This window comes from Carcharhinus amblyrhynchos, chromosome 1 (assembly GCF_965287045.1).
Source record: "Carcharhinus amblyrhynchos chromosome 1, sCarAmb.v2.hapA, whole genome shotgun sequence".
Classification (NCBI taxonomy): Eukaryota; Metazoa; Chordata; class Chondrichthyes; order Carcharhiniformes; family Carcharhinidae; genus Carcharhinus; species Carcharhinus amblyrhynchos.
In genome coordinates, this window is record NC_137324.1 from 10,750,206 (window position 1) to 10,770,604 (window position 20,399).

General features: G+C 48.1%; 1 protein-coding gene across 1 annotated transcript in view; it reads left to right on the forward strand.

Annotated features, from left to right (window-relative positions):
- The first annotated feature begins 1,755 nt into the window (after nucleotides 1–1,755).
- The window catches only part of LOC145345994 (RING finger protein 145-like), a 37,242-nt gene continuing 18,598 nt past the window's right edge, over nucleotides 1,756–20,399 (forward strand). Inside the window, exons 1-6 of the mRNA XM_080193495.1 lie at nucleotides 1,756–2,444; nucleotides 11,762–11,870; nucleotides 13,111–13,202; nucleotides 14,281–14,516; nucleotides 15,968–16,146; nucleotides 19,928–20,068. Of these exons, the coding sequence (XP_080049621.1) occupies nucleotides 2,276–2,444; nucleotides 11,762–11,870; nucleotides 13,111–13,202; nucleotides 14,281–14,516; nucleotides 15,968–16,146; nucleotides 19,928–20,068 (926 nt within the window). The 5' untranslated portion in view covers nucleotides 1,756–2,275. The remainder of the gene's footprint in view (nucleotides 2,445–11,761; nucleotides 11,871–13,110; nucleotides 13,203–14,280; nucleotides 14,517–15,967; nucleotides 16,147–19,927; nucleotides 20,069–20,399) is intronic.

Consider the following 20,399-nt stretch of genomic DNA (forward strand, 5'->3'; position numbering starts at 1 on the left):
CAGTCTCTTTCCCTTTTTCATGTCTATCTCACGCTTGCTATTTCCTCTCTACCTCAGTCTCAGTTTCCCCAGTTTCTCTATTCCCTCTCTATCTCAGTCTCTCTATTCCCTCTCTATCTCAGTCTCCCATTTCCTCTCTACTTCAGTCTCTTTATCTTTCACTATCTACCCCCTCAGTCTCTCTCCCTCCTCTTTCACTCTCGTTATTTATTCCTCTCTTCAGTCTTTCCCCCCCAAGTACTTTCCTAAGCCCCGCCCTAAGCTCCAAACCCCGCCCATGATGATGTCACTGCCCATGATTGATACACTTTCGAACGTGGATACAGAGCGGGCAGCCAATCAGCAGCAGCTAGGCGGGGCCAGGCGGGCACTTCCTGGACGGGGTAAAGGTTCAGAGAAGATGCAGGAAATGGCTGGATTTAGAGCTTGAGTTCCCGGTGTGTGTGTGTAACTGGGAGGGAGTGGAGGAGAAGGAGTGGAGTGGAGTGGAGGGGAGGGGAGGGGAGGGGAGGGAGAGAGGGAGAGAGGGAGTGGGCGAGGGAGAAGGAGAAGGAGAACAAGAACTTCCTGAAGAGAGGACAAGAGGGCACTGACCATAGGCAAAGAGGAAAACTGACTCAAAACAGGGACTGAGTGTGAGGTATATACGGGACAGGACACACAGTGAGTGTTGGGTAGATAGAGGACAGGAATGGGTAGTGAGTGTGAGATATACAGAACAAGACTGGGTAGTGAGTGTGGAGTAGATAGAGGATAGGACTGGGCAGTGAGTGTGGGGTAGATACAGGACAGGACTGGGCAGTGAGTGTGGGGTAGATACAGGACAGGACTGGGCAGTGAGTGTGGGGTAGATACAGGACAGGACTGGGCAGTGAGTGTGGGGTAGATACAGGACAGGACTGGGCAGTGAGTGTGGGGTAGATACAGGACAGGACTGGGCAGTGAGTGTGGGGTAGATACAGGACAGGACTGGGCAGTGAGTGTGGGGTAGATACAGGACAGGACTGGGCAGTGAGTGTGGGGTAGATACAGGACAGGACTGGGCAGTGAGTGTGGGGTAGATACAGGACAGGACTGGGCAGTGAGTGTGGGGTAGATACAGGACAGGACTGGGCAGTGAGTGTGGGGTAGATACAGGACAGGACTGGGCAGTGAGTGTGGGGTAGATACAGGACAGGACTGGGCAGTGAGTGTGGGATAGATACAGGACAGGATGGGGCAGTGAGTGTGGGGTAAATACAGGACAGGACTGGGCAGTGAGTGTGGGATAGATACAGCATAGGACTGGGTAGTGAGTGTGGGGTATGTAGAGAACAAGACTGGGCAGTGAGTGTGGAGTATATAGAGAACAAGTCTGGGCAGTGAGTTTGGGGTATATAGAGAACAAGACTGGGCAGTGAGTGTGGGGTAGACACAGAACAGGACAGGGCAGTGAATGTGGGATATATATAGGACAGTATTGGGCAATGAGTGTGGGATATATACAGGCCAGGACTGGGCAGCAAGTATGGTGTAGATACTGAACAGGACTAGGCAGTGGGTATGACTGGGCAGTGAATGTGGGATATCTCCAGGACAGGTCTGTGCAGTGAGTGTGGGGTATATAGAGAACAGGACTGTGCAGTGAGTGTGAGATTACTACAGGACATGACTGGGCAGTGAATGTGGGATATCTCCAGGACAGGACTGTGCAGTGAGTGTGGGGTATAGACAGGACAGGACTGTGCAGTGAGTGTGGGGTATGTAGAGAACAAGACTAGGCAGTTAGTGTGAAGTATATACTGGGTAGGACTGGGCAGTGAGTGTGAGATACCTACAGGACAGGACTGGGCAGTGAGTGTGGGGTATAGACAGGACAGGACTGGCCAGTGAGTGTGGGGTATAGACAGGACAAGACTGGCCAGTGAGTGTGGGGTATAGACAGGACAGGACTGGCCAATGAGTGTGGGGTATAGACAGGACAGGACTGGCCAGTGAGTGTGGGGTATAGACAGGACAGGACTGGCCAGTGAGTGTGGGGTATAGACAGGACAGGACTGGACAGCGAGTGAGAGATATCGACAGGACGGGCAGTGAGTGTGTGGTAGATACAGGACAGGACTGGGCAGTGAGTGTGGGATATATACAGGAAAAGACTAGACAGAGAGTGCATGTTACTTACTGACATCTGCAGCACTGGGGATTGCAGGCTTCCTATGCACCCAGGGCTGCCCAGCCTGACTGTCACCTATGTCGTCACAGTGATAAAGTGAAAGATTGTGATAAATCAGCCGGAATGCCTTTTGCAGAAACAGTGGCCAATGTGGCTCTGCGGGTGCCCAGTGTCATGGTGCTGGATTTGCTGTATAAGTGGGATGTCAGTCACTTTGTTGAACAGATCCGTGCTAGGAATGAGGAAATGCTCATCAAATATAAGTACGTGTTGTGGAATGCGTACTATCTGGGTAAGGATTTCTGACATTTCTTCTGTCGTACATACATATATAGAAGTTAGGAGCAGGAGTAGGCCACTCAGCCCCTCAAGCCTGCTGTGCCATTTAATAAGATCATGGCTGATCTGATTGTAAATTCACCCCTACATTCCTGCCTACCCCCGATTAACCTTTCACTCCCTTGATAATTAAGAATGTATCTTGCTCTGCATTATAAATATTCAAAGACCCTGCTTCCATTGCCTTTTGACGAAGAGAGTTCCAGAGACTCATGACCCCCCCCCCCCCAAATCTCTGTCTTAAATGGGTGACCCCTTATTTTTAAACAGTGGTCACTAGTTCTAGATTTTCCTACAAGAGATAGTAAAACATACTGGGAAAGGAGTTAAATACAGTCACCATCACCAGAGAATTGGCTTTGGGTAAACTAGTTATTAATGTCACAAGTAAGGCTTACGTTAACACTACAATGAAGTTACTTTGAAAGTCCCCTGGTCGCCACACTCTGGTGCTGTGAGGCAGCAGTGCTAACCACTGTGCCACCGGGCTTTTTTTTAAAAAAAAGTAAGTAAATTTGATACAACTGAGTGGCTTATTTTTGCACTCAAAGATCAGCAGTGAGTCAACCATGTGGTTCTGGAGTCACATAAATTTACGTTTATTTATTAGTCACTAGTAAGGCTTACATTAACACTGCAATGAAATTACTGTGAAATTCCCCATATCGCCAAACTCCGGCGCCCGTTCGGGATAACGTACCTAACCAGCATGTCTTTCAGACTGTGGCAGGAAACTGGAGTGCCTGGAGGAAACCCACGCAAACATGGGGAGAGCGTGCAGACTCCACACACACAGTGACCCTAGTTGAGAATCGAACCTGGTTCCCTGGTGCTGTGAGGCAGCACTGCTAACCACTGTGTCACTGTGGTGTTCATGTAGACTCAGGAGGGGGTGAGGGCTGCTGCTTTCCCTCCCTAAAGCACAGTGGTCAACCAATTATGGCTAACACGAGGGGACATAGCTTTAAATTAAGGGGTGGTAGTTATAAGATGGATGTCAGAGTTAGGTTCTTTACTCAGAGAGTAGTAAGGGCGTGGAATGCCCTGCCTGCAGCAGTTGTGGACTCTCCAACTTTAAGGGCATTCAAATGGTCATTGAATAGGCATATGGATAACATTGGAATAGTTTAGGTTAGAGGGTCATTAGATTCGTTCCACTGGTTGGCGCAACATCGAGGGCCAAAGGGCCTGTACTGCGCTGTAATGTCCTGTGTGCCTCCGGGACAATCCCTCGGCTTGACGGTCACGTTTACCGAGGCCAGCTTTTCATCACCAGGCCTTTCAGAACTGAATTCGAATCTCCTAACGGCGAGAGTGGGATTTGAACTCAGGTTCTCCGGCTCATTCAGCCAGGTGGCCAGGTTACAGCTCCAGTAATATAAACCCAGTAAACACTAAGCTGCCCAACCTTGAAGGGCACAGCTTTTCAAAGCAAGCTCCACTGGGAGTTTTATCTACAAACTCATGTGGTGCCACTGATGACTTGTTGATTCTGCTCCCTCCCCATCTGAGAAATTAGAACATAGAACATTCCAGCGCAGTACAGGCCCTTCGGCCCTCGATGTTGCGCCAACCAGTGGAACCAATCTAATGACCCTCTAACCTAAACTATTCCAATGTTATCCATATGCCTATCCACTGACCATTTGAACGCCCTTAAAGTTGGCGAGTCCACAACTGCTGCAGGCAGGGCATTCCACGCCCTTACTACCCTCTGAAGAAAGAACCTACCTCTGACATCCGTCCTATAATTACCACCCTTCATTTTAAAGCTATGTCCCCTCGTGTTAGCCATCACCGTCCGAGGTAAAAGGCTCTCGCATTCAAATTAAAACGAGAATTCACACAGGAAGATGGAAATTTGCTTGCGAGCTGATTTCAGTAAAACCATGAGTTGACTGAAAGGAGACGCATAAAAACTTGAAGCTATTCCGGCCAAAGGTCATACATTAGTTTCCCTTATAGAACATAGCACAGGAACAGGGATGGCAGGTCTGTCGTATAAGGAAAGACCTAGTTGGTTAGGATATACTCACTGGAGATTAGAAGAGTGAGAAGGGATCACAAAGGAATTTATAAAACTCTGACAGGATTAGACAGGGTAGGTTCAGAAAGAATGCTTCCAATGTTGGGGGGGGAGCCCAATACTAGGGGTCATAGTTTGAGGATAAGAGGTAAACCTTTTAAAACTGAAGTGAGGAGAAATTTCTTCACCCAAAGAATGGTGAATGTGTAGAATTCACAACCACAGGATGTAGCTGAGGCCAAAATATCGTCTGATTTCAAGAAATTGGATATAGCTCTTAGGGCTAAAGGGTTATAGGAGACGGGAGGATCAAGATATTGAATTCGGTGGTCAGCTATGATCAAAATGAGTGGTGGAACAGGCGTGAAGGGCCGAATGGCCTTCTCCTAATTTCTGTGTATAGGCCTTCCCACTCATGGTGTTGTGCCAAAAATGACATCAAATTAAGCTAATCCCTTCTGCCTACCTTTGGTCCATATCCCTCTGTTTCTTGCATATTCACCTGCTTATCTAAAAACCCCTATAGTATCTGCCTGCATCACTACCCCGGCAGCACATTCCAGACACCTACCACTCTCTTGCCCCTCACACCTCCTTTGAACATTCCCACTCTCGCCTTAAGGTATTAGACATTTGAACTCTGGATATGAGATTCTGACTGTCAGCCCTTTCTGTGTCCCTCATAATTTTATGGACTTCTATCAAGCCTCCCTTCAGCCTTGGCTGCTCCAGAGAAAACAGCCCTTGTTTGCCCAGCCTCTCCTCATGCCCTCTAACCCAGGCAGCTTCCTGGTAAACCTCTTCTGCACCCTCTCCAAAGCCTCCACATCCTTCCTGGTAATGTGGTGACCAGAATTGAATGCATTACTTTAAGTGTGGCCTAACCAAAGTTTTATGAAGCTGCAACATGACATCCTGACTCTTGTACTCAATGCCCTGAATAAAAGCAAGCTGCCATTTGCCTTCTTTACCACCCTATCTATTTGTGTGGCCACTTTTAGGGCACTATGAACTTGAATCTCAAGATCCCTCTGTTGTTCAGGGTCCTGCCATTAACTGTACGCTTACCCTTAACATTTGATCTCCCAAAGTGCGGCACCTCACGCTTGCCTGTTTTAAACTCCATCTGTCATTTCTCCATCCATATCTGCAACTGATCCACATCCCGCTGTGTCCTTTGACAGCCTTCTACACTGTCCACAACTCCATCTACCTTTGTGTCATCTGCAGACTTACTAACCTTACTTTTCATCCAAATCACAAACAGCAGAGGACCCAGTATTGATCCCTGCAGAACACCACTAGTCATGGAACTCCAACGGGAAAAACACCCTTCCACCACGACCCTGACTTCTATGGGCAAGCCAATTCTGAATCCAAGTGGCCAAGTCACCATGGATCCCATGAATCCTAATCTCCTTGCCCCTTGAGTCACCGATTAGTGGGCTCAAGTCTCACTCCAGAGATTTAAGCACAGAACCTAGGCTGACGCTCCCAGTGCAGTAGTGGAGGTGTGCTGCTCAGTCGGAGGTATTGTTTTTCAGCTGAGACCTTTCGAGAGAGGTCTCAGCTAGCCCTGCAAGCTACTTGGGGGTCTGTTTCTCCTCTATATCTTGGCCAACTTCTTATCCCTTAGGCAACGTTGTTGCAAACCAGATTATTTGGCTATTGCCTCATGGCACTTTGTGGGATCTTGCTGTGTGTAACCTGGCTGCTGTGTTTCTACATTGTAATGGAGGCTACAGATTGAAAAGAGACCTTGTTGGCTATAATTTGCCTTGGGATGTTATTGATGCCGCACACAAATGATGGGATAACCATGATGTATGGAGATGGCCTGATTTGGAGGTTTGCTAGTGATCTTCTAGAATGGGGGAGGAGGCTCAAGGGGACACTTTCTTCCTCCTGTTCCTTTACAAGTTGTCTTTCATTCACAGCAGACTTTGTCAGCCCCTGCCATCAAAAAGCACCAGTGTCAGAAGATAATGTTAAACTTACAACGTATCTTGGTTAGACCACTTATTGGTGTAATCACATGTTCGCTGGACTCGTAATCCAGATCCGTGACCTGGGTCTGAATTTGAATTCATTTAAAAAAAAAAATCTGGAATTAAAAGTTCATGAAACCGTTGTCAATTGTCATAAAAACCCATCTGGTTCACAGTGTCCTTTAGGAAAGGAAGTCTGCCATCTGTACCTGGTCTGGCCCACATGTGACTCCAGACTCGTAGCGACGTGGTTGGATTCTTAATTGCCACTCGGTTGAAGAGCAATTAGGGATGGGCAACATGGCCAGCGATGCCCACATCTCATGAAAGAACAAAAGAAAACATTTCTGGTCTCGATAACGAAGAACAAAGAACAATACACAGCAACAGGCCCTTCAGCCCTCCAAACCTGCGTTGATCATGATGTCTGCCTAAACTAAAACCGTATGCACTTAGAGTCCATATCCTTCCATTCCCATCCTATTCATGTATTTGTCTAGATGTCCCTCAATTGCTGCTATCGTACCTACTCCTACCCCCTCCCCCAGCAGTAGGTTTCAAGCATTCACCACCCTTTGTGTAAAAAAAAACTTGCCTCGCACATCTCCTCTAAACTTTTCCCCACACACCTTAAACCTATGTCCCCTTGTACTTGACTTTTTTACCCTAGGAAAGAGCATCTGACTATCCACTCTGTCCATGCCACCTATAATCTTGTAAACCTCTACCAGCTCACCCCTCAACCTCAGTCATTTCAGTGAGAATTAATAGTTTCTCCAATCTCTTTTCATGGCTAATACCCTCCAGACCAGGCAACATCCTGGAAAACCTCTTCTGTACCCTCTCCATATTACAGAAGTAGTATATAATAAAAATATGGAAGAAGTACGAAAATGATACCTGAAATGGGAGATTGAACAAGGGCTCTTTTCTCTTGGAAAGAGAAAGCTAAAATAATAGGCTCTTTCAGATTACATAAGAACATAAGAAATAGGAGCAGGAGTAGGCCATCTAGCCGTTCGAGCCTGCCCCGCCATTCAATAAGATCATGGCTGATCTGTCGCTGCTCAGTTCCACTTTCCCGCTTTCTCCCCATAACCCTTAATCCCCTCTCTTATCAAAAACCCATCAACCCGCGTCTTAAAAATATTTAGCGAGGCAGCCTCCACCACTTCAACGGGCAGAGAATTCCAGAGATTCACCACCCTTTGAGTGAAGAAGTTCCTCCTCAACTCCGTTCTAAACCGCCCCCCTTTTATCTTGAGGCTATGCCCCTTAGTCCTACTGTCTTTTTTGAGCGGGAAGAGTCTCTCCACCTCTACACTGGTTTCTATAGAAGTGAGCCAAGTGGCATAACTATAAGATAGGCATTAATCTCTAATAAAGGAATTGCGAAGGAACAGCTTCATCCAGAGAATGGTAAGAATGTGGAACTTGTGATCATATGCAATAATGAGATAAGTAGATGTATATTTTTGAGTACAAGAGTTGGCAAATCATGTTGCAGCTTTATAAAACCTTGGTTAGGCTGCATTTGGAGTATTCTGTGCAGTTCTGGTCGCCGCACTACCAGAAGGACGTGGAAGCTTTGGAGAGAGCGCAAAGAAGGTTCACCAGATGTTGCCTGGTCTCGAGGGTGTTGATTATGAGGAAAGGTTGAATAAACTAGGCTTGTTTTTCACAGAGGCTGCAGTGCGACCTGATAGAGGGCTGCAAAATGATTAGAGGCATAGACAGGGTGTACAGTCAGAGGCTTTTTCCAAGGGTGGAAGTGTCAATTACAAGGTTCAAGATGAGAGGGGCAAACTTTAAGGGAGATGTGTCGGGGGGAAGTTTTTCACACAGAGTTTTGGGTGCCTGGAACGTGCTGCCAGAGGAGGTGGTGGAAGCAACAGGCACATTTGCAACATTTAAGAGGCATCTGGATGGGTACATGAATAGGGAGGGAATAGAGGGATACGGACTGAGGGCAGAAAGTTTTTAGTTTAGTTAGAGCATCATGATTGGCTTGGGGTTAGAGGGCCGAAGGGCCTGTTTCTGTGCTATACTTTTCTTTTTTCTGTATTCAAGTGCAGTGAGAATAGTTCATGAGGGATCAAGAAATGAAGGGTTAGTAGGGTGAGACGAGGCTCACGTAGGGCAGCAGCACCAAGCTGGGCTGAATGGCCTGTAAGCCTAAAGTTTGCAATGATTCCCAGAGTTGTTCACTCCGTACCAGATTTGCAAACACTCTCAAAGTCTTCAATTCTGCATAGAAGAAATTTGGACTGTCCTTGAAATTTGCTAAAACAAAACGCAAGTATTCCATCTCTGATATATGTTGAAGGAATGATTCCAGAATTTGTTGAACATTGCCCATACCTTGGTAGCCACTGAAAAATCCACCATTGACGGGGATCCAACACTGGATCGGCTGCACCAGCTCAGCTTTCTACAAACTACAACAGCGAATGCTTGACAACAAAGACCTCGACAAGTTAACAGAAGTAATGGCAGGCCCTTCGGCGCAACTTGTGGGCTGTTTGTGCTGTAGTTTTTCTGTGTTCTATGTTCTATGATACAGAAGGTGAAGTCATATGGGATCTGAGATGAGCTGGTAAGATGGACACAAAACTGGCTTGGGCATAGAAAGCAGAGAGTCGCAGTGGAAGGGTATTTTTCTAACTGGAGATCTGTGACAAGCAGTGTTCCACAAGGATCAGTGCTGGAGCCTCTGTTGTTTAAAAATATATATCAGTGATTTGGAAAAAATGTAGGTGGTCTGATGAGTAAGTTTGCCAATGATACAAAAATTGGGGGATAGTGGGGAGGATTGTCAGAGAACACAGCAGGATATAAATCGCTTGGAGACCTGGGTCGAAAGATGGGAGATGGAATTTAACCCAGACAAATGTGAGATGATTAGAAACATATAAGATGATTAGAGGTTTAGATAGGGTGGATAGTGATAGCCTTTTTCCTCTGATGGAGAAATCTAGCACGAGGGGGCATGGCTTTAAATTAAGGGGGGGTAGTTAGAGGACGGATGTCAGGGGTAGGTTCTTTACCCAGAGGGTGGTGAGGGATTGGAATGCCCTGCCTGCTGCAGTTGTCAATGCGCCTAGTTTGGGGGCGTTTAAGAGATCCGTGGATAGGTTTATGGATGGAAAGGGATTGGTTTAGGTTAGTGGGTCATTGTTTTGTAACTGGTCGGCGCAACATCGTGGGCCGAAGGACCTGTTCTGCGCTGTAATGTTCTATGTTCTAAATGTGAGGTGATGCAATTTGGAAGGCCTATTGTAGAAGGAAGCTATACAGTAAATGGTAAAGTCCTTAGAAATATTAGCGTACGGAGGGATCTAGGCGTGCAGATCTGCAGTTCCCTGAAGGTGGCAACTGAGGTGGATAAGGTGGTCAAGAAGGCATATGACATGCTGGCTTTCATCGGTCAGGGCATTGAGTGCAGGAATTGGAAAAACATGTTGCAGCTGTATATGACTTTGGTTAGGCCGCATTTGGAGAATTGTGTACAATTCTGGTCGCCACACTACTGGAAGGATGTTGATGCATTGGAAAGGGTGCAGAAGAGATTTACCAGCATGTTGCCTGGTTTGGAGGATATGGACTATGAAGAAAGGTTGAACAAACTTGGATTGTTTTCATTGGAGTGTCGGAGGATGAGGGGAGACCTGACAGAGGTTTACAAGATCATGACAGGAACCTTCCACGTGCCTGATGAAGGGACACCGTTTCCGAATGCTCGTGAGATTACAATCGAATAAACTGGTTGGACTCTAACCTGGTGTTGTGAGACTTCTTACTGTAGATATGTGAATAGGCAGGGAATAGAGGGACCACATAGCAGATAATATTAGTTTAGCAAGCGATCTGTATCGGCACAGACTTGGTGCTGTACGTTCTTTGTTCTATACAGTACCTTTCTCAACCTCGGCATGTCCCAGATTGCTTTACAGTCAATCCCGCATGTTTTGAGCTAGACAACTGTTGCAGGAGATGCGGAAATCAATTTGCACACAGCAAGCTCTCAAACAGAGGAGGGCCTGAGAATTTGCTTCAGCGCTGTTCAGGGGTAAATATTGACCATGATCCCAGAGGAGCGGGGATGGTCGCTTTCAAAACAAGGATATTGGAATCATTTACACCCACCTGGGAGGGCAGACTGACCCTGGGGGTCAAAGTCTCAGCCAGTACTTCCCACCCTGCAGCACTCCCTCAATACTGCACCACCCTGGAGTTTGTGCTTCATTCTCTGGAGTAGGATTTGAGTAGAATTTGAAAAATTCTGACTTAAGAGGTGAGTGAAAGTTTGGGGAACCAAAGGGTTTGGACGTGAAGTATGGTTGGGGCATCAGCAGTGATGGGCCATCATTGCAAACTGGTCACTAAAGGAGTGAGGGCTGGGAACAGCTCATAAGATGTGGGAGCAGAGTTAGGCCATTTGGCCCATCGAGTCTGCTCTGCCATTCGATCATGGCTGATAGCGCCTCATCCCCATTTTCCTGCCTTCTCCCATAACCCTTCATTACCGCACTTTGAGGTAGCGAATTCCACAGATTCACAACCCTTTCGGAGAAGTAGTTTCTCCAACTTTGTTTTAAATTTGTTTCTGATAGACAAGGGAATTAAGGGTTATGGGGAGAAAGCGGGAAAGTGGCACTGATCCACTTCAGATCAGCCATGATCTTATTGAATGGCGGGGCAGGCTCGAAGGGCTAGGTGGCCTACTCCTGCTCCTATTTCTTATGTTCTTACCCCTTATCCTCAGATCGTGACCTCTCGTCCTAGAATGCCCCACAAGAGGAAACATCTGCTCCACATCTACTTTATCCATACCTTTTTCACCTTGTGTACCTTAATTTGATCTCCCCTCATTCTTATAATTTCCACAGAGCAAAGACCTAAACTGTTCAATCTCTCTTATTGCAACGAGGACCGATTGGCCGCAGGGTGTCGTTAAAGGCGCCGTTACACTTTTTGAGGGAAAAGTGGGTAACTATTTGAGATACGCAGCCACAGGGAATGCATGGAGCCGTTTTTGATTGCTCCCCTAAAAGAGCAGGCATAACTGCAATGGGCCGAACTGCTGCCGCCTCGTGCTGAAATTTCTAGCAACTGCAGAGATCTTGTGTCCGAAATGGGCAGTGGCTCCAGCCACCGAACTGTTAGCTGAGATGTTGTGTACACCCGAATTAATTTTTAAGACAGTAATTTAGTTGCTGCGTTTGGGCTGACGCCTGTCGCACTTCTGCTCTGCAGGTCACCTGGTCAGTGTGTTGGTGCTGCTGTTGCCTCTCCAGCATTTGGTGAAGTTGTACCTGTATTTGCTCACTGCCTCCTTGCTGTACGTGGGCCACCAAACCTGCAGGTAGGTGCCAGACGGTATTGGTAACAGCCCAGCGAGAGGACCTTGTAGTCCAGCCGTTCCTGTTCCCCACCCCCTTGTTTCAGTGGAGTAACCCAGTGTCCCTACAGCTTAATTTCAGCGAGTGGGAGGGTGTTCTGATGCACGTGGGAGGAGGAGGTGGTGGGTTTACAGATGGAATTTACCATCTTGAGACCCGACCCCAACTGCAGTTTATTCATGTGAGTTCTTGGCTTTGGCGCATTGTGACCACCACCGGGCGACCCGGTGGCACAGTGGTTAGCGCCGCTGCTTCACAGCTCCAGGGCCTTGGTTCGATTCCCGGCTTGGGTCACTGTCTGTGTGGAGTTTGCACATTCTCCCCGTGTCTGTGTGGGTTTCCTCCGGGTGCTCCGGTTTCTTCCCATAGTCCAAAAAACGTAGATCCTCTCGTGCCTGCAGCAGCTCTCTGAATGGGTAGTTCCCTTTGTGCTATTCTTCCTCCTGCTCCCCCTAACCTGGCACATTCTTCCTTTTCAGATAATAGCCTAGTTCCCTTATGAATGCCTCGGTTGAACCTGCCTCTGCCACACTCTCGGACAGCACGTTCTAAACCCTAAACACTCGCCTTTGCTTTAAGTCTAATTGCGTTAAATCTGTGCCCTCTTGTCCTCCATCCTTTCATGAGTGGGGAACAGTTTCTCCACCTCTACGCTGCCTGCACCCCATACGGCAAGGTAGCACAGTGTTTAACACTGATGTCTCACAGCGCCAGGAACCTGGGTTCAGTTCCACGCTTGGGTCATTGTCTGTGTGGAGTCTGCACGTTCTCCTCATGTCTGTGTGGGTTTCCTCTGGGTGCTCCAGTTTCCTCCCACGGTCCAAAGATGTGCGGGTTAGGTGGATTGACCATGATAAATTGCTTAGTGGCGTTAGGGAGATTAACATGGTAAATATGTGTGATTACGGGGATAGGGCTTTGGTGGGACTGTTGGCAGTGCAGGCTCGATGGGCCAAATGGCTTCCTTCTGCACTGCAGTGATTCTATAATTCTCATCTATGATTTTGAAGACCTCTATCAAATCTCCTCTCGGCCTCCTTTTCTCCAAGGAAGAAAGTCCTAACTTCTCCAAGTCATTCCTGAATGGGGTTGGTTTTTTGAATGTTTTCAAAGCTGCATTCATTCAGGCAAGTGGATGTCTTATGGGTTCAGTTCGTAAGACATGAAACAGTCGATTAATCCTCTGGTGTTTTCTCTTCACAGGAACTATGTTCTCAGAGAGCTTGAATCTGGTTATGATGGGACTGTGTATTTGGACCTTATGGCAATGCAGCGCTTTCTCAGTGCCCTAACAGGTAGGGAAGGAGTTATTGAACCATCTTTAAATGAGGGGTGGCCGGGTAGTGGGCTGTCTCCTTTGGGTAGATCAGATTTATTGTTTTACAAAGGTCACAATTGTCCAGCATGGAAAGAGGCCATTTGGCCCATTGTGCCTGGGACTGGATTTCTGCAAGAACTTCCCAATTAGGCCCACTCCCCATGCAGTGACAGCCAAGTTTCCAGTCATAACCTCTGACCGTCACAGTCATAATGCCCAGAAGAGGCCCTTCGGCCCACCAGGTTTGCACAGATATATCTACACTAATCCCACTTTCCAGCACTTGAACCTTGAATGTTATGACATTTCAAGTCTCATCCACATGCCTTTCGAAGTTTGCGAGGTTTCTTGCCTCTAATATGCTCCCAAGTTCCCGACTCCCATCACCCTTTGCGTGAAAAGCATGTTCCTCAGATCTTCTCTCAATCTCCTGTTCATCACCTTAAAATGATGCCCCTTGTTATTGCTTCCTATCCACCTTGTCTACACCTCTTTAAATCTTATGCACCTCAAACATGTCCCCCTTCAGCCTTCTCTGAGAACGAAACAGCCCACCCTATCCAGCCACTCTTCATAGCTCAGTTCTCAAATGCTCCATCCCAGGCAACATCCTGGTGAATCTCCTCTGCACCCTCTCTCTCCCGTGCCGTCACCTCCTTCCTACAGTGAGGTGACTAGACCTGCACACAGTAGTCCAGCTGTGGTCTCACCAAAGTTGTGCACAGAACTTTCAACTGAGCATCAGACGTGCTGGTTAGGTGCTGAATTCTGTGCAAGAAGCCTCACAACACCAGGTTGAAGTCCAACAGGTTTATTTGGCAGCAAAAGCCACGAGCTTTTGGGCCTCTGACCCTTTTGTCAGGTGAGTGGAGAGACAGCAATCCCCCTAACCAGCACATCTTTGGCCACTAAGGGGAAATTTAGCATGGCCAATCCACGTAACCTGCGCATCTTTGGACGCCAAGGGGCAGTTGAGTTGTGAGGAAGAAGCTTTTGGAGGTGTTGGGGTTTTAAGACGTTCCTTGCGCTAAACTCAATGTTTTACGTACCTGCAGGTCAGCTCCTGGTCTCGTCTCTCTGTGCTTTCTTCATGAAACCCAAACCGTTCTGGTTGTTCTCGGCCCACCTGCTCCCCTTGCTGGCCAGGCTCTGCATGGTCCCCCTCACCGTGCTGCTGGCCCTCAACAAGTTAAGCATGGTCTTCACCGGCCTCGAGGTGCTCTACTTCCTGCTGTGCAATATATTTGTACCTTACAACCTGGTCAGATCTGCCTACCGAGAGGTCGTGCAGGTAGGACTGCTCCAAACCACGGGGCGCTTGAATAAATCAGTTCACGGGTAGATGGGGGAGCGATTTCCTTTAGGTGGCACAATAAGGTGGCGTCACCCAAGAGCTGGGTCATTCGAGGTTGATGCCAGGAAGCAACGGCAAATCCAGCTTAGGGGAAAGCCACGGTCGAAGTTATCCTGCCTTGGGTCAGTGTCTGTAGGAGTTTGCACATTCTCCCCGTGCTTGCATGGGTTTTCTCCGGGTGATCCGGTTTCCTCCCACACCCCAAAAACGTGCTGTTAGGCTGATTGGTGTTAATAAATTGTGCCTAAGTTGGACCTCCCTTAATCTGGCACACATACAATACTCTAAATTTGCACCCCTTTATTGTGGAGTCCACGAGATGTAGACAAAAGTCATAGGTAGAAGGAGGATTGGAAAGAGGCACTCACTGAGTGTTAAAATGGGCGGCGTGGACTTGTAGGGCCGAAGGGCCTGTTTCCTGTGCTGTGTTGTTCTTTGTTCTTTCCCACCGGCTGGATTTTCCAGTCCCGCCGACAGCGACCCCTGCAGTGCAGGGTGCGAACAGCGGGAAAACCCGATGATGTGGCAGCAGGACAGGAAATGGGGCAGGGAGGGAAATCCTGACCGCCCCCCCCACACTCTCCAACTGATTTTTGGAGATTTTTTTTTTGAAGAAGGAGCAGGGAGGTTTGCTGAGGGCAATGCTGCTGACACATTTTGTGTACATGGATTTCCAAAAGGCATTTAATACAGTGCCACACACAGCAGACTGGAGAGCCAAGTTACAGCCTGTGGAATAAAAGGGAAAGAAAGAAACATGATAACAAAATTGGCCGAGTGGTAGAAAACAGAGTGATGGTTAATGGAAGCTTTTCAGACTGGAAGACGGTGTGTAGGAAAGCTCCCTGCTGGTCCTGTGACTGGAAGTTGACCCACAGCCCAGGTTCAATTCCCAATCAGGAATCGAAGACTCATTTATTTGCATTTTTAATTTTTTTTTTTATTAATGCCACAAGTAGGCTTACATTAACACTGCAATGAAGTTACTGTGAAAATCGCCTGTTCGGATCATCGCGCATTTATTACGGACTGTGGGAGGAAACCGGAGCACCCCGGGGAAAACCCACGTGGGGAGAACGTGCAGATTCTGCACAAACAGCGACCAGGAATCGAACCCGGGCCCCTGGCGCTGTGAGGCAGCAGTGCTAACCACTGTGCCGCCCAAGGCTCCCAACATGGTAGCCGAGTGCAATTCTTTATCCGTTTTGCCCTCCTTTATTCCCTCATCTTCAACTCCTTTCCAAAGTTAAGATGCTGAAGAAATGATAGATTTTGGAATGGATTGTTGTAATGCTAGTGAGGCAGTGCTGAACTTGTACAGAGGGTGCGATGGTTGTAGTTGAGTTCTTACGGATGGGTCTGCTTTGTGTGTGTGTGTTTGTGTGCAGGAGAGCGAGCTGTACGGCGTCCTGGGCTTGGGGGCGATGCTGTGGAACAAATTTGCCGTGCCAGCGCTCTTCACCACCTTCTGGCTGGTTCTGTTTGTTGCTGAAATCTACTTCTACCTGAGCTCTCGCAACCAGCCAGCAGCATCCCACGAGGGCCTGATCTTCGCTTTCCTCACCAGGTACTGGATCTCTGGTTAAAGAAAATCTCAGACCACCTTTAATTAAAATGTAACAACATTCCTGTTTGTTTTTCGTGTACAATTTAAGAACATAAGAAATAGGAGCAGCAGTAGGCCATCTAGCCCTTCGAGCCTGCCCCGCCATTCAATAAGATCATGGCTGGTCTGAAGTGGATCAGTTCCACTTTCCCGCTTTCTCCCCATAACCCTTAATTCCCTTGTCTATCAGAAACCGATCTACCCGTGACTTAAATATATTTAGTGAGGTAGCCTCCACCACTTCAACGGGCAGAGAATTCCAGAGATTCACCACCCTTTGAGTGAAGAAGTTCCTCCTCAACTCTGATCTAAACTGCACCCCCCCCTTATCTGGAGGCTGTGCCCTCTAGTCCTGCTATCCTAATTGCGAGGCATCTTGAAGGGAATTGCTTGATAGGGCGGACGCAACACGGTTTCATTAAAGGGAAGTCGTGTCTGACAAATTTACTGGAGTTCTATGAGGATGTGTCTAGGGCAGTGGATAGAGGAGAGCCGGTGGATGTGGTCTTTCTGGATTTTCAGAAGGCGTTTGACAAGGTACCTCACAAGAGGTTATTGCAGAAGGTCAGGGGACATGGAGTTGGGGGTAGGGTGTTAGCGTGGATAGAGGATTGGTTGTCAAATAGGAGGCAGAGAGTGGGGGTCAATGGGTGCTATTCGGATTGGCGGTTGGTGACTAGTGGGGTGCCTTAGGGGTCGGTGCTGGGGCCTCAGCTATTTACCATTTATATAGATGATCTGGAGGAGGGAACCGAGTGCAGGGTGTCGAAATTTGCTGATGACACCAAGATTGGGGGAAAGGCAAATTGTGCGGAGGGTGTGGAGAGTCTGCAGAAGGATCTAGATAGGCTGGGCGAATGGGCCAGGAAATGGCAAATGGAATTTAATGTTGGCAAGTGTGAGGTGGTCCACTTTGGTAGGAAGAATGGTAGGAAGGACTATTACTTACGTGGCGAAAAACTGCAGCAGGCGACGGTGCAGAGGGACCTCGGGGTCCTTGTGCATGAGTCGCAAAAACCCAGCTTGCAGGTGCATCAGGTGGTCAGGAAGGCGAATGGGATGCTGGCCTTCATAGCGAGGGGGATTGAATATAAAAGTAGGGAGGTCTTGCTGCAGCTGTATAGGGCATTGGTGAGGCCGCAGCTGGAGTACTGTGTGCAGTTTTGGGTGCCGCACCTGCGCAAGGATATTTTGGCCCTGGAGGGAGTGCAGAGGAGGTTTACTAGGCTGATACCGGAGTTGAGGGGATTGAGCTATGAGGAGAGGCTGAATAAACTAGGCTTGTACTCGTTAGAGTTTAGAAGAATGAGGGGAGATCTCATTGGGACGTATAAGATGATGAATGGGATGGATAGGATAGAGGTGGAGAGACTCTTCCCGCTCAAAAAAGACAGTAGGACTAGGGGGCACAGCCTCAAGATAAAGGGGAGGCGGTTTAGAACGGAGTTGAGGAGGAACTTCTTCACTCAAAGGGTGGTGAATCTCTGGAATTCTCTGCCCGTTGAAGTGGTGGAGGCTGCCTCGCTAAATATTTTTAAGAAGCGGGTTGATGGGTTCTTGATAAGAGAGGGGATTAAGGGTTATGGGGAGAGGGCGGGAAAGTGGAACTGAGCCACAACAGATCAGCCATGATCTTATTGAATGGCGGGGCAGGCTCGAAGGGCTAGATGGCCTACTCCTGCTCCTATTTCTTATGTTCTTATGTTTCTTATGTTCTATCCATCCCCTTCATTATCTTATACGTCTCTATAAGATCCCCCCTCATCCTTCTAAACTCCAACGAGTACAGACCTAGTCTATTTAGTCTCTCTTCATTAGTCCAACCCCCTCATCTCCGGTATCAGCCTAGTGAACCTCATCTGCACTCCCTCCAAGGCCAATATATCCTTCCGCAAGTGCGACGACCAAAACTGCACACAGTACTCCAGCTGTGGCCTCATCAGTGCCCTGTACAGTTGCAGCAATTTGGGTTTCTTCAATTCCAGGAGGAAGGAATTTTGTTTCTATTGATTTTGATTGGCAGCTGGACTCTTGGTAGAGGTGTTAGTCATAGAAATATACAGCAGGGAAACAGGTCCTAACTCGTCCATGCCAACCAAGTTTCCTAAACTCAACTAGTCCCATTTGCCTACGTTTGACCCGTCTCCCTGTAAACCTTTCCCATCCATGTACCTGTCCAATTGCCTGGCGGCAGAGTGGTTAGCACTGCTGCCTCACAGCGCCAGGGACCTGGGTTCAATTCCGGCCTCGGGTGGCTATTTGTGCGGAGTCTGCACATTCTCCCCATGTCTGCATGGGTTTCCTCCGGGTGCTCCGATTTCCTCCCACAGTCCAAAGATTGCAGGTTAGGTTGATTGGTCATGCCAAACTGACCCTAGCATCAGGGGGATTAGCAGGGTAAATATGAGTTTTTGGGAATAGGACCTGGGTGGGACTTTGGTTGGTGCCGACTCGATGGACCGAATGGCACCGTAGGATTCTATGATTTCTATAAATGTTGTAATTGTACCCACCTCTACCATCTACTCTGGTGTTGCCAAGCAATAATTTATCACTGACTTTTTTTTTACAATCACGTTGGATGAGAGGTAATTGGTGATCAGCTTATCCGTGGAGAACTTCCAGGCTTCAAAATAGTTGCTGTGGCCAAACCATCCAAATAAAGCAGCACCTCTGACACTGCAGTGCTGTCTCAGTACTGCAACCAGAGTGCCAGCCCTGGGGTTTTGTGCTCAGACGGGGTTTGAACCCAACTTACCCCACGGGTGTTGCCCACTGAACCACAGCTGACTTCTCGCGGTTGATGGGATTTAGATGGGTGCAGGCTACATTGTGGTGCCTGGAGCAATGAGCGCTTCTACCCACACACTGAGAACCAGTGATCTGACCGAGTGCGGGCGGCGACACAGCTAGGCCCGGTTTCTGTATTCACCAAGAATAAGCAACCAGCGGCAACCCAGACTGCCTTTTGGCGTGTCACCCGAGACCCACCTGGACTAGTTAGGATTTTATTTATTTAGCCAATGCAAAGTCCCTAAGACGAGCAGTTTATTTTGGTCCTGCTGCGTTGAGTGCAGATAGGCCTCTGCGGACTGTGGATTGGACACTCTTCTATGACGTGGTGTAAAGTTTCCCATAGGCGTATTGGGGGGCTGACACTAATCTATCGAGGTTGGCCAAGCAGGGACCATGGCCAATCCTCAAACTTGTTCAACCCTTGAAAGGTTGAAACCAGTCAGTTGTGGGGTTGGGTTTGAGACCCGGTACGATTCGAAGCAATGTAACCTCTGTAACCTTGGGAAGGGAATCAGCTGTATACTTAAAGCGGAAAGATTTACAAGAAGATAGGGTTGTGAGGGGGGGGAGGTTTTAGTAATTGTAAGCTCTTTCTAAGAGACTGTTGGCTGTACTGAGTTCAGTGGGATGGAAGAGGGGTCCACTGCCACTCTGCCTGAGATCGGTGGGGGTGAGGAAGGGGGAGCGGCCTATGATCAGACTGGGTTGCGTGGCCTCCTTATGTACTATCCTCTTAAGATGAGAGTGAGTGTGTGTGTGTTTGTATGTGGTGCGGATTGGGATGCCATGTGGGTGTGTATGTGTGTGGTTTGTGCTTGTCTGTGTGTGGGTGGTGTATGCCCTTTCCAGTTTAACACACTTGAAGGTGCCGGCTATCGTGCAGAACTGCATTGATCTTGTTGGATGTTTGATGCACCTTTGACCTCTTGCCTTTGACCTCTTGCAGTGTGGCCGGGTGCTGCATTACTCCGTACTCGTTGGTGGGCCTGACTTTCGCAGTCTCTCGCCTGTCGCTGGGCATGCTCACCCTGTGCAAGTTTTACCTGCAGGGATATTTAGCCTTTGTCAATGGCAACCTCATGCACAGGTAAGCAGAGCACATTGGTCTGGGACACTCCTCAGCCTACGATGGAAACTTGCCCGTCTGCGGCACTTTTCACCATCTCCGAGGTCCCAACGTGTTTTACAACAAAAAGTTTTGAAGTATAGCCACTGTCATAACTTATGATGTGGAGGTGCTGGCGTTGGACTGGGGTGAGCACAGTAAGAAGTCTCACAACACCTGGTTAAAGGTTTATTTGGAATCACAAGCTTTCGGAGCACTACTCCTTCCTCAGGTGGGTGGAGGGGTAGGTTTCGCAAACACGGCATACGTAGACAAAGACACAATTACAAGATGATAGTTGGAATGCAAGTCT